Here is a 14,505-nt window from a genome sequence, read left to right as displayed (position 1 = left end):
AAAAGCTGAAAGAAATATATAAAAGCGTCATTTGAAAAGCCTCAGTGACCAATTCCCAGATAAGATAGTAACACAAATAGGAAGGAGGTTGGAGCTCAGGGAAATGAAGCAGAGCTCCTTCTGTCCTGGAGCATTTTCCTCTCCAGGAGAGGTGCTAAGAATGGCTGCTTATGGTGAATTATACAAGTTGTAGGTAAAAAGCATCAGGTCTATATAGAAACACTGACTTATTACCACCTGTCTCTGCCACCCAAAGGACTGTCCAGAGGAGGCAGCTAAGAGGCAGACCTGTGTGGCGGATTCCTGTGGTTGAAGGAAAAAGAGTGAGATCTAGGAACTCACCAAAGGCAGACCAACCCCTGTTCTAGGTAAACTCGAAGGGAACCATTCCAAAGGTAGAGTACAGGCTGTAATCCACAGGGTTGTAAACCCACGGCTCTGAACTGCCTGCTTCCTCGGGAATTTCATTCCAGGAGATGAAGGAGGCTAACAACACCCTAGGTCTCATGTTATTTCTCTAAGTAATATTGAAATAAAAAGGCCAGCAAACAATAAACAATTACAGGGCACTTGAAGAGACAATACACTGTGCTCCAGGATTAATAAAAATATAGAATAGAAGATAAGGGACGTGAAGGATACAGTGTGGTCTCACATAATTTAATTGAAATCTCAAAAAGACAGGAGAAAGCCACTGGAGTATAGGTAAAACTTGAGAAGATAATAGCTGAGGATTTCCCAGAGCCAATCAAGGAAACCAGTCCACTGGTTTTAGAAGCCCAAGAAGGATGAGAATAACAAGGGATTCACATCTAGGCATGGTCAGAGTAAACCTGCAGAAATAAAACACAAGACAAAAAAAAAAATCAGAGAGTTGTTTGATGGACAACTAATTTTTTAGCAACAACATCGAAAATCAGAAGACTGAAATAAAATAACTGACAGTCTAGAAACTACCTTTCTAAAATGAAAGCAAAATAGACATTTTTAGACAAACAAAACCTGAAAGAATGGGCCACCAGCAGACCCACAGAAAAAGAATTCTCAAGGGTGTCCTTCAGGTGGGAGGAAAGGTATCCCACATGGAACCTCAGAAATGCCTCAAGGAAAAGAAAGCAAAGAGGAGCTATACGTAGGGATTGATTGGTATTATAGAGAACTAAAATATACAACCACAATAGCTATAAGCCCTGTGAAAGCAATCTTCATTAAGGTATGCTAAGATTTTTGTATATCTTGGAGGAAAGTAAAAATATAGATCATTATTAGACTTTGTTAGGTCAACAATTTGTGTTGTAATTTCTAGGTAACCATCACAAAAAATAGAAGGAAAAAAACATAACTTCCAATATAAGAAAGGAAAACATAGAGTATGTTATTATGTCAAATGTAAATGAACTAAATTCCAGGGGAAAGACAAAGTCTGAGGGTTTTTTTTTAAAAAAGATAATACATCATTATAAGAGACACATCTTAAATGAATTTACAGAAAATTTGCAAGCTCAAAAAATGAAAAAAGTTACATACAAATAATAACCAAGAATTTAGCTGTATTAGTTTTGGATAAAGGTCAAAATAATTGCTAAATATAAAGAGCAACTCTTCAAAATGATCAAGGTTTAATTCCCCAGGAAAACCTAACAATTTTAAATTTATAAAGCCAAAAAATTGACAGAACTATGAGAAGAAATAGAGGAATCTACAAACTCCTTGAAATATTTTAACACTCCTTTCAGCAATTGTTAGAACAAAGAAATTTTTTTAAATTACTAAGGTTATAGAATATTTAAACAACATAGTTACCATGCCTGACTTAATGGACATATGTAGATACTACACCAAACAGCATCAACATGTAAATTCTTTTCATGCCACAGGGAATGTGTATAAAAATTAACTATATACTGGAGAATGAAATCGTGAAGAGTATCATCACAAGGGCACTTAAGCTAGGAAGTAATAAAATAGATTCAGAAAAGTATTTGATGAGTGCCTTTGAAAATCTTTTCATGATAAAAGTCCTGCAGATAGGGGTAAAAAAGCAAGTCCTTTAATCTCTTAAAGAATATTCCTAAAGGGAAACCGTGGACATCAGCTCTACGTGCAGACTGCGTTTCTTGCTAACTAAGGGGGACAGTGTGAGGAGTTCATTTGGAACTCAGATACGCTAGGCCTCCAGGGCAGCTTCAGCTCTATCTATAATTTGAGTATGTATCTTTTATGCACTTTCCTATGAATGCTGTATTTCACAATTCTTAAAAAAAGTAGTTTTCAAGTAGTGTACCTGGAACAGAGAAACCTTTTCACAGTAAAGGCATGAAGACACATTTATTTTCAATTTTCAGAAACAGGAAACCTTTTCCTCAGTAGGAGGGCAGACTAGGGTGGTGAAATACAGCACAGCCTTGCAGTTAAAATCACAGCACGGCCTGGGTTCGAAGCTGAGCTCTGCCACTTACTAGCTGTGTGCCTTTGAGCAAGTCATGTATGGCCTTTGAGCCTGTTTCCTCCTCTGTAAAATGTAGATAGTACCAGCTACCTCACAGACCTTGAAGCTTGGTCAGGAGCTTCCAGGTACTCTATCCCTAGGTCTCTTCCTCCCCGTGTGAAGCTGCGCTCAGAGTACCTCTGCAGGCACGCACCGCCCTCACCCCAACACGCCCACCACCCACCACATCACATACGGAGGCCAGCTTCTTGTGACGAGGCACGGGTGGCTGCAGGACATGTATCCCACAGCAAACCGAATGGTCAGAAATTCAAATGGCAGGCAGGTAACTCACCAGCGTGAACAGGGCAGCAGAGCATATGACAGTAGGGAGTTGTTGGGTAGAACTGGTGTGCCATCTAAAAGCATTTAATTCATATTTTAGCAAATAGAGGTTAGTTTTGAGATCATAGAGTGGATCGGGTGACCATGGCTTTCCAGTTTGCACGCCACCACCTGGCCTTGGGGGTTGTACTAAAGGTGCCCCAGTGTTAGCTCAGTCACTGGTTTGTACGAGGACAGCAATGCTTATACATGTCCACTCCTGGGTGTCAGGCACTGTTCTGAATGTTCCCTGTTCATTACCTCATTTAATTGTTACAACAGTTCTCTGAGGTCGGTGCCCAGGGAGGGTAGGCAGTTTACCCAAGCTTGCGCAGCTCATGGGGATAAAGCCAGGCGGTCTGGCTTCGGGGTCCATGCTTGTAACCACTATTATACACTGCCGCTTCTCGAGTCCGTAACACACCTTCTAAGGGTGGTTTCCTGGTCAGGGGATGCGTTGGAATCACTTGGGGAGCTTGTCAGGACACGCGTTCTCTGCCTGGCCCCTGCATTCACGGAAACAGCCTCTCCATGAAGGGAGCCCACAGCAGACAGGTACCTCAGGAGGAGGTAAAGTTACTTTTGATGCTTTTAATCATCTCTAAGGACAGATTTTTCTGATATTCATATGCGGAAACCCAAACTGAATCACATTATTATTCCAAATATAGGAACCCCGTTTTTAAAAAATGATGAAGACTGATAACCTAGATCTTGGCTTCAAATGAAGTTTGAAAACAGAGGAAAAAGAGGAAGCAGATGGTTAGAATGAGAGTCCTTTGAGTAACACAAACGGGAGAGACAGTGGTCCTTTTGTTTGCGTAACCCCTCCTTTCAACCTTGCAGTTACATATCTGCGAACAATTTTTTTAAGTGGCAGTAGCAGGGTGGGCAATTGCAGTTTCCATCTCAACTGGCAAGTGTATTACACACAAAGGAAACTTTTGATGCTGGCTGTGGCGATCCCCAAACAAGAGAAACATGAGGATGGATTAGGGACATTTGAGGAAGGTAGGCAGAAACTGTGATGATCTGAACCAATGAGCCATTTCCAGTCCTTTCACAATGTTTTTGGTGGCAGATGGGAGGACAGAAATAATGTAGAGAGGAAAGGGGGAGGGGAAAGAGTGATCAGGGAGCAGTTCTATGAAATTTAATCTGTAAACGCGGGCAGGTCGTTTGTGTTTCCTCGAAGGGGCGGTGAACGACCGAGGCTCTGCGCCGCGCTTCTCCGCTGGGCCTGCAGGCGCTGCCGGCACTGCGGCTTTCTCCCCTTCCCACCCGCGCGGGGTACTTCCATACTCCAGGTGTGGAACCGAATGGAGCTCACATTTGAACAAATAGGAAAATAGGCTTCATGGCTCTTCCATTTTATTTTGAATTTGGAACCTAAGTGCTGTTTCTCGCCTCCTGAAGTCCCAAATCATTTGCAAAAGTGGGGAGGGCGGCAGGGCATTGGGGCCACCCTGCCTGGCCAGTGTGGTTTCTGTTAGGTTGGCCTGTGTGTTCCCAAAATGCTGGTTTAGTTGTTGCTTTGACTGTACTTTTTGGGGGGAGCATTTCATCTGCTTATATCTTGGAATGGCTTTTTCCCCTCTCAGAAGAGAGATTTCGTGGAAGAGTTTTTATTTATTTATTTATTTATTTATTTATTTATTTGGATATTGACAAGATAGATGGGCTCCCTGAGTGTTGAGCTTAGAATTCAAATTTATCCACAGTCCTTTTTCATATTCTTTGTTTTGGTTAATTTTATATCCTCTTTGGATCAAGATAGATATGTAGATTTATTACATGAAAGGGGATGAAAATGAGGACCCTAACTGTATGAATTGTAATACAGAACAAAATGTTTGCAATGCTTAGCATTCTTGCTTAATTTGTATTAGCAAAATGTATTTGGTTTGATTTGAATTTCAGTAATAATTTTGCTGCTTCTGTGTGCTTTCCAAATGAATGTAAAATAGCTAGTCATCTTTATTGCCTACAATCTGGACTGCAGTAAACAGGGCAGCATCTAGCCTACAAGGCATCTTTGTGCAAATGAGGAAAGGGGCTTCAGCAGGAGCACACAGGGAGGCGAGGCTGGTGGATGGCCTCTTGGTGAGAAGACCAAGGCACCCCTTCCTCTGGGGAGATGCGACTCCGTGCCAGGCCCCCTGGCTTGCTGAGAGAAGCCGGGGAGATTCCACCCCTACTTACCGGACCTCTTACAAAGCAGCCTCAGGTCACAGATCCCTGTAGTTGGCTCTCCTCTGTTGCACTGTGTGACTATTAAGGTTTTGAAGGGCAGTGTAATCAGAAACTTTCTCCAATAGTGAGATGTATTAGAAACCAAGCCAGGAGGTGATTTCAAGTTTATAATCATAGCAGGTATGAATTGCTCCACAACTCCTGGGATGCAAGAATGTATCATTTCTGTATTACATGAATCAAACTATTTCTGACTTGGCCACCCCTGTCTGAATTGGCAGGAAGCGCAGTAGCGGCCATCTGGGGCTCCCACTCCTTCCCAGATTATCTAAAAGAGCTCACAGGGGATGCAAAGAAAGCATGCTGTCCCAGAGAAGGGGACAGGGCTCTGTGGCTGCCTTTGCCCCCACATGTTACCCCACCATCTGTCTGGGGTGCTTATCAGTTTAAGGCAAGAATCTGATCAGCTGGCTCAAGTTCTGCCCTAGGCTATCTCAGTCCCTGGCCAGACTACAAACTGTCTGCCTATAGATCAAAACCCACTCCTGGTCCAGGCAGCTCTGGCCAGGGAGTGAGATCATGCGATGTAAACAAGGCAACCTAGTGTTTATCTAGAGCAAAGCATTTGACAGGCACAGTAATGGGCGTACCTTCGAGCAGTGGTTCTCGAAGTGTGATCTTTGGACCAGCAGCATCAGCATGACCTGGAACTTGTTAGAAATCCAAATTCTTGGGCCCCATCCCAGATCTCCTGTATTGGGAACTCAAGGGGAGGGGACCAGCTGTTTGCATTTTACCAAATTCCCCAGATGATTCCAATGCACACTCGCGTTTGAGAACCACTGCCTTAGACTAAGCAAACAACACATGGACTAAAAACAAATGAATGTTTGGGTGAAATCATGAGAGAAAGTCAGGCAGTTCAGCTTTAACCAAAGTGGGAGTGTTGTTACAAGTTACCCCTAAGGATCAGAAGAAAGTGCTGTTTGTTATAAATCCTGATTTTATGGATGTCAGAATATCGGTGTTTTCTGGGGTTGAATGATCTGTGTTCTCTGGATCGTGCTACCTGCCCCAACCATGAGCTAGGATAAGCGCTGTCCGCCCCACTCTTCTTCCCACAGGAAGCTGCCCCCGCCCCCCCGCCCCCCCCACCCCCCGCCCCAGTGCGCACTCCTCACTGAGGCCAGCCGCACTGGCTCCCTCCACAGAGTCTGACGAATCTTGCTTTATGAAGTGGTCGTGTCTCTGGTTAGGATTTTGTTTTTCTCCAAAAAATCAGTTAACTATTTACTTTGAGTCTTGTGACATTCACATCATACCCACCTCTCCTGCCTATTGCTGGCCAGGGTAAGGAGTTCAGTTCGTTAGGGGTTTGTTTTTGTGGCTCTGATTTCCATGAACGTGGATCAAAACAACGACCACATAAAGCAAGAGATAAGATGGGAAAGAAAGGAGAAACCTTCTCTGTCCTTCCAGGGGGTATGAACCAGTTAAAACGTAATACGGGGCTGGGATTAGGGTGAGGTTAGCAGAGCGCAAAATTTAAAAGGGTGCCAAAAAACCCAGTAATCGAGATAAATATTGTAATGTGGTATTTTTAAAAATCAAAATCAATGCAGAAAATCCAAGATAAACAAAGTATCAAATTATTAAATAGAGACAGGCTCCAATTCCCTGTTTAGCCTGGCAGGTCTGTTAACTCAAGATGACGGCCCAGCGCCCCCAGCCCCGGGCGCTGGAGCCCCAGCGTGCGTACTGCTGGATGGACATACCGCCCGTGGGTCTGCTGCAGGGCGAGGGCGCGCTGTTTCCTACAACTGACCGTGGAAAAGCTACGTCGAGCATCCTCAGTACTGACATTAGGAGAAAATGCTCTTCTTAATTGATGAAAGTCTGTATTAGTTTATTTCCTTTATTCACAAAAAACTCATCTTGGAGCTTCATTCACATAACTGGGAATTCTCTTCCCACCATCCACGTGTTCTTGGTCAGTGGGGACCGCGGCTCAGACCTCTCATCTAATGCGGGGCTTGCCTGGAACAGCGGGATGACCACCCTGCCAGTTCTCCCTGCCCTCCCCTGAGGCTCGTATCTCTGTTCTTTTTGTGTCTCACGGGTCTCAGAATCAGAACTGTGTGATGGAAGGACAGTAGAGGAGGCGTCACTAAGTGCTTACCCCAGCTCAGCCACCGAACACAGGACTAACCCTGGGCCAATCACGTCTCCTGTCTGGGCTGGCTTTCCTCGTCTGTGACAGGAAAGAATCAGACTAGGCCATTCCAGGGTCCTCTCTGCTTCTCAAGCTCTGAGTTTCGTTTCACCTCAGAAATTTCACATCCACGGGCTTCTCATTTTTATCTCTCCTTCTCAATCCCCATTCTGAGGGCCTTTCCAGTCCTCGGGAAAACCTATTTCCCCTCCCTTTTTTTCCATAATACATGGTTGATGACATGAGAGAAGTACCTGGTGTTCACATGTATCAAAGTGGTGATTTTCTTTTCTCTTCTTCTTTTTTCTTTCTTTCTTTTGCTCACCCCTGTATTGACTCTACACACTCAGGCAAGAAAACAATACGTTGCTTTATGATCCTCAGGTTAATTTGGACCTGCAGCTCCCACAAGGCTGGCAAAAACTCAATCTTGGGCATTTTCAGAGACACCCGCCCCCCACCCCCCGCCGCAGGCCTCCTTAGGACCATGCAAACACCTAAAGACTTTCTGGGTTCCTGGAAAATGGCTCACAGACCTCACTAGTGTTCAGTCCACGGGGAACATCACCTCAAACTCTCACGGGCGCCTGCAGGCAGATGGCTCCCCAGCTTCTGAGCCAGGTGGGCCCGGGGCTCTTTGCTCAGGGCGGGAGCCATGCACTCAAGGCCTTCCTTGTATGCAGTTTCCAAAAAATGCGTTTCCTTCCCTTCGGTTTACATAACAGCCATCGAAGCCTCCTCATCTGGGATGATCAGGACAGGGAAAGAAGTGCTTGGCTCAGTAATCCAGAAAGAGAATCAATAGAGTCCACTAAAGGCAGGCATATCTCAACCATTGCTTATAGCACAAAATCATACATGTATGCTCATTTGTTAATCTTTTAATTTCGGTCTAAGATCTTTTCTTTAAACATAAGTATACCGTTTCATTGTGATTATTTTTCTCTAAAAGATTTTCACTCATCATCAGTAATGTTCACCTTTAATTTCTTTATAGTCAGTGAGAACTTAAAGATACTGTGAAGCTATATGAAGAAAGAATTTTTTATATTCTTTTTATTTTTCTCAAATATTTTCTAGTATCTTACATCTAATTTGACAGGGTTAGCTAGTTGCTATTACCTAATTCTTTTTAGACATTCAACTTAGTTTTCATAAAAAGAACCTCTTCTCATATATACTTACATTTCACTGGTTTACATATAATTTAATAATCGCATACTCTAAAGAACAAGTACAACAGGCATTAACATGTTTAGGAACAAACTTAACTGACTTCTGGTAAGCTCATAACTCAGTTGTTGGAAGCAGAAGTCGGTGAGCATGTTAGAGAGTGACCTATTGGTCACAGACATCCCGTGTGCTGTGGACATCAATCAGGTGTCCTACAGAGGATGGAGAGCACAGACTCATCTACAGAGTTCAGGAGAGATCAGTAAAGGGAGCTCTGCAGTATTTACAGCATCAGTTACAACTCTGCTCTTGCCAGTAGGTACCAGCACTTAAAAATACGGAATGGAGAATCCTTAATCTTGAAACTTACAAGAGTGTAAAACAAGTATGTTTTAATTTCAGTTCTTGAAGTTTCAGATTCAATTTCAATTGCATTTTCTTCCATTTCAATTGCATTTTCAGTTCTTGAAATTTCAAATTCTATTTCAGTTGCATTTTCTTAAATTGATAGGATTTTTAAATGTATCTACTTGTTCTTCAGGACCTCAGTTGAAGTGATTGATTTTAAACTGTCCTTGTTTAACCTGTTTTATAGGTCTCAATGAGGTGTTATTGGTGTATTGCAAAAAAAAAAAAAAAAAAAAAAAATGGAGGGGGAGAAAGAAAGAGGGAGGAGAAGATAGGAGAAGAAGAGGAGTGAAAGTGAATAATTCCTGATTTCTATACAAAATAGGTGTTTGGCTCCTAAAAAAATCCAGATGCCGCCCTGGCCAGGTGGCTGAATTGTTTGGAGCATTGATCCATATACCAAAAAAGTTGCAGGTTTGATCCCTGGTCAGGGCACATGCCTAGGTTGTGGGTTTGATCCCAGGTCTGGGAGCCTATGGGATGCTATCTACCTATCTATCTATCTATCATCTATCTATCTATCATCTATCTATCTCTCTCTCTCTCTCTCTATCTCTCATCCTTGGTTAGGATTTTAAAAAATGCAGATGTCCCTATATGGGTATCACGTTGACTGTGTGCTGAAAAAAATGTAGGAGATATTTCTGGACACCAGTTGGGTTACTAAAAGGAAAAGAGACACTCTTGTTTCTATATGCCAAGTTTATGGGGTGGAACCAGAGGGAATCACTCCTGGCTTTTTAGTTGTGAAATAACTTTAGATTTTTCATCTCCTTCTAGTGTCCAAGGTTGTATCTGAGCTTTCTCATCTAGATGTCTTCACAGAGGACAACAATTTAATACATATAGCCATAAGTGTGTGTAACCAGGGATTTGCTGATAGAGAAATCTTGCCCAAGCATAGCTCTGATAGCAATACCTTTTTGCTCAAAAACACTCCATCATCTTCCCTTGCTAATGAATTAAAACCTTCAGCTTCACTCTGGCATTTAGATCCCTCAGTTATCACTCAGGACTGGCCTGCGTGTATACTTCACTCAGGACACACTGTGTCTATACGCCACTCAGCACCTGGGTATTTGCTGGTGCTCTTGTCTGATGAGAATGTATGGACTCCTTTCATCCCTTATCTCTTAGGTATATGTGAGGGCTGCAAGTGACAGAACTCCCCTGCCACTCTCCAAAGTTACAGGTTTTATTTTCCTCAATATAGTATCCTTTTTATTCCTTTATGTCAGTATTTCACAAGTTTCTTTTCTATCAGTGTCACTACTTACTATTTGCCTTTAAATGGGCTCACCTTGTTTTTATTTAATTCCATTCATTTACTACAGAAAGTTTACAGTAGATAAACTTTCTCCTCTACGAGGAGAAACACATTATACCTGATAAACAAAAGGGTATCATAAAAATGAATTCAATAAAAATATACCATGATAGCACCTTCCACCTAGGGAATGCTTGCCTGAGGCATGCTCTGTCTTGGTTAAATTGTTAAAGATTGGCAGAAAAGTTTCTCCTTGACGAAGTTAGGAGGATTGAAGAAGAGTGGAAGTTAGAGTGATGGTCTCATTGTTTTGTAAATAACACCATGTCTGCACCATCTAAAATAGTCTCCTACACCAACTAAAATCATCCTGAGTGGTATGTGCCCCGCACTTCGGAAAACAGCGCCTTAGTCCTATGAAATGATAAGCAACTAACAGGCAAGAAGTGATCCTTATTCCTCATCGTGTTCTCCATCATCCCAGAAATCTATTCCCTAGGTCCCTAAATCACCCCACCTCCTTCTAGGGGACACTGAGGAGCCTAAGGAGCCACCATATTATTTGATGGGAGAAATGAGCAGTTATTTATGCAGCACTAGCCAATGGATTGGCTTGTCTTCTTTGACATCTCAAGATAGTAGAGTCTCCACGTGTGGTCTCAGGATGGAGAACCAATATTTTTCCTCAAGTTCATATGGGGCAGGGGATACATGTAGGGGAGGGAGGGTAGCAAAGGAAGAGTGGGGTTTTCTGAACTTTCCTGATTCACAAAGCTCTGTCCGTGAAATGCTCCAATGCACTGGTAGTTGGGTTGTACAGTTCCTACCTTAGATCAAAGTTTCTGGGAGTTAGAGAAGACTTTGGAGATCATCTTCTCCCTCCCCTCCCTCCCCCTGCCCACCCCATCTCCTTGTGTGAAACCGGAAACCAAGGCCCAGAGAACAGGTGTCCTGCCCATGGTGGCGCTGGCTTTAAGTCGCAAATCGGAATCAAATCCAGATGTTTGAGATCATGACCCACCACAGTGGCCCTCCTGCAACTTACGTGGGTTGTTCACGACTTTCTTCCTCCTTTTTCAGGCAGTGCTGAGCCCTCTCATAGCCATCGCGCTGAAAATATCCCAGATTCATGAGAGGACCGGCCGGAGGGGTCCCACCGTCATCACCTGAAGGGGGCAGAATCACTCACCAGGGCCGAAGGAAAGCGCTTGGCGGGAGACACCGCACCCACGCCTTCTTGCTACCTGTTTGTGCCTCTTATGACTTTGGGGGGGAAAGACACAAAAGCTAATTTGCTGGTGGGGGGTGGGGGGAGTGGGTGGGAAAAGAAAACAATCTGGTTTGTTTGGGTTTTGATCAGTTCTTCCAAATGCAATAGGGTCTTCAGTTGTCTGTTAAAGCTGCACTATCTTTTGTCACCTATATTTTATCACACAAAGGAACCTCCCCTTTTGAGAAAGAGTAAGTGGGCTAGGAAACTGTTAGTCATGACATCTGGGCATCGCTGGTGCCCATGAGAAAAGGTTCTGAAATGTAATGGAGGGGAGATCAGTGCCGCAGTTGAGCTGACCCTAAGCCACAGGGGCCCCGGGCAGCAGGGAGGACTTCGCTTTCATCCAAGGTCAGGCTTTTTATCCGGAAATTTGTAGAACTAGCAGCCCCCCTCAGGCCCACCAACCGCCTGAGGGCCCGCTTTCCCACCCCCCACCCCATCTCCAAAGTCCCTGTGCCACCTCCTCTCACGCCTTCTAGAGCTTTCTACAAATCACAATGGCACACTTTTAACGAAACATATCAAAGGGTGTTTTTTCTCTCTTATTTTGTAAATATTATTTTAGCTATTAAGCTGGCTGCATTCCTTCAAATTCAGCCATTCATTATGCAGGTGGGAAACGGTTTCTGGACAGGACTCTGCAAATGAATGCTTAGCATTTCTCGGGCCCTTTCTTGATTACATCGCCTAGGGTGATACATGGGTGTACACTCATTCCTCCCGGGGAGACAAAATATCACCATGTCTGCGGTTTCTCTCTCTGCTATCTTATCTCCCAGTAAGGGCCTGTTTTGATGCACTTGTTTGGACACAGTTCAGGTCTGACATATAATGGCTGTAAAAGGAGGCAATGAAATACTGTAAAGGTAGGAAATGAAGTGGGCGCTGGAGGAAAACCTTACTGGGGGTACAGATACAGGCCTGATGAGCGGAGGGCAGAGCGGGGACCCCTGCTGGAAGCAGAGGGTCACCGCTGGCTTTCTTTGCCCAGGAAAAGAATATTGCAGCTCTAGCAGCCTCCCTCTGCCTCAGCCAGGGCGCTGGGTGCACGAGACCGGTTTGCGTATGTTTTGCTTCCTTGGGAACGGCACTCTCACTTGTGTCATTTGCACAGATGACGTGGTGCGCTTTGACTGTTAAGCAGTTTGTTATTGCTGTAGTCAAGATTAGGGCGAGCAGGGAAACATTCCCCATAAGGGGTTTGTTTCCATTTTCTATCTATGCTTCTGTCAGAAATGTGCTAGGACATTTAGTATCCAATAAAAAAGAAATTCCTTATTTCATCCTTATGCAAAGGTTGTGGAATTTTGCTTATTTGTTTGTTTTGCCATTTGAGAAACTCCACTAGCGGTCACTATTCTGATAAGTCTGTCTTTGAGAACACTAGCAAGGGCTGGTTTTCATTATCGTAACCTTGGGAATGTTATAAATAAATGGGACAGAAAAGACGAATTGCTCACAGCAGAAACTGAAATGGCATTTAGTCTTTCATTGTAAGTCTCTTCCCTTCCAAACAATAGGAGGCAGCTTCGAGCTAAGATTCTAAAGAGCTAGTTATGACCTTTATCAGCAACAGAAGATGGTTTGCCCTCTGCCTTCGGTTCTCCTGCTCTGCGAAGCGGGGGTCCCGACGGCCTGCCTCCCCGCCTCGGTGCTGTGTTGGTCGGCACCATTAGGGGCATCCTTAGGCTTGGCCCGAGGTAAGAGAATATTTATTTATTTTTCTCAAGTCGCTGAACTTTTAAAAATCATTTCAAACTTTCAGTGTTTTACTGTAAATTAATCCTCATTTAAAAATTCTGCTTCTTTAGTTCCAGCAGCCCCAGTACATATTCATTCATTCAGCAAACACTGGTTGAACAACTGTATGCAGACTTCTGTTTTTGGTGCAGCAAAGAAATGTGTAAAAACATTATTCTTGCTCCTGTGAGTTTGTAACTTGGAAATCCTGTTTCCATAGCTTCCTAGCTATGACAAAAATACACGAAGAACCGGGTAGACATGAATGTTGCACCAGAGGCACAAGCAACGTTCTGTGGAAGTTACACAGAGAGTGACTCCGAGAGGGCAGGACACTAGGCACTTGAGTAGTTTCCCGAAGACTAGAGTTTCCTGGGTCTTGTAACCATTTATATAATTTTACCAGGGCCAGATGCAGCTAGAACAAAGTCCAGGATTGGAGGGGTAGGAGGGCTTGCTGTGGGTCCAGAGAGCGGTTGGCTTGGATGAGTGGCCTTGAAGCAGACACAGCGTCATAAATAGCAGGCAGAGCTAGTGCCTGGGCCCAGCAATGGAAAGGAGCAGCTGCACAGACACCTATTTTTGCAGAGTGGCACCAGGGCACCGCCTCTCTGGAACTTGCACACACTCACATTGCCAAGGTATTCTGTCTGCCTTACATAACAGCCAAGCTTCTCTTGCTGAGTTATACATACATGCCTTCTTGCCTTATCCTCAGAGAGGTGAAAGACAGGAAGTCACTTTTCGGCACTTCATGTTCATTATGTTCTCAACGATGGAGCTCCAGCTACCAGTTTTTCCTAAGAGTAAATGACTGGAGAAATCCAAGAAATCTGTGGGGACCACAGGAGGCAATCATAGAAGAAACTATGGAGAGAATGTGGCAAGTGTCAGGGCCACCCTTGTAATCAGCTCCTATTGAGGGATTCACTCACAACACCGCGGGCCCCCCCAGACCAATGGCAGCAACAACACACATAATGCTGTGGTTCCCACCCAGGCCAGTGTCGCTGCCCACACAGAGGGTGTTTGGAAATATGTGTACCTGTGCCAGGGAGGCATTTTATGGGAGGGGACCAAAAATGGTAAACATCCTGCCAGGTGTCAGTCCCCTAGAACAAAAAGTTGTTGTTCTTCCCCATCCATGATTCTTGAGTTTATTAGCTGACCTTGCACATGGGTAGGCAGCCATTCTTGAAACACATCCTCAGTATCCATGGGACAAGCACTGTTGTGTAACATTGCAGGCTGAAGGGCCTGGACATGACATGAGGGCTTTCTGCACAGGAAGCCTCAGACTGACGACCAGTCCCACGGTGGCACATTGGCCTGACAGCAGGTTGCCCTGAGCCAGCGTGCTCTGCAGATAACGCTGGGAATGACACGAGTAGTGGTGTGGTGACGTCTCACTGGCCAGCTGTGGGCCA

At 44.2% G+C, this 14,505-nt stretch overlaps 1 protein-coding gene across 1 annotated transcript in view; it reads left to right on the top strand.

The window, feature by feature from the left end:
• PGM5 (phosphoglucomutase 5) overlaps nt 1-12,633 on the top strand; it is a 168,894-nt gene extending 156,261 nt beyond the window's left edge. The window contains exon 11 of the mRNA XM_054583054.1: nt 11,146-12,633. Coding sequence (XP_054439029.1) covers nt 11,146-11,235 — 90 coding nt within the window. The 3' untranslated portion in view covers nt 11,236-12,633. The remainder of the gene's footprint in view (nt 1-11,145) is intronic.
• Nucleotides 12,634-14,505: the final 1,872 nt, after the last annotated feature.

The sequence above is a fragment of the Pteronotus mesoamericanus genome, unplaced genomic scaffold, assembly GCF_021234165.1.
Source record: "Pteronotus mesoamericanus isolate MK-2021 breed Mesoamerican mustached bat unplaced genomic scaffold, CSHL_Meso_final contig_73, whole genome shotgun sequence".
NCBI lineage: Eukaryota > Metazoa > Chordata > Mammalia > Chiroptera > Mormoopidae > Pteronotus > Pteronotus mesoamericanus.
The sequence above is the reverse complement of the archived record's forward strand: the minus strand, read 5'-3'. Positions and strand labels throughout refer to the sequence as shown.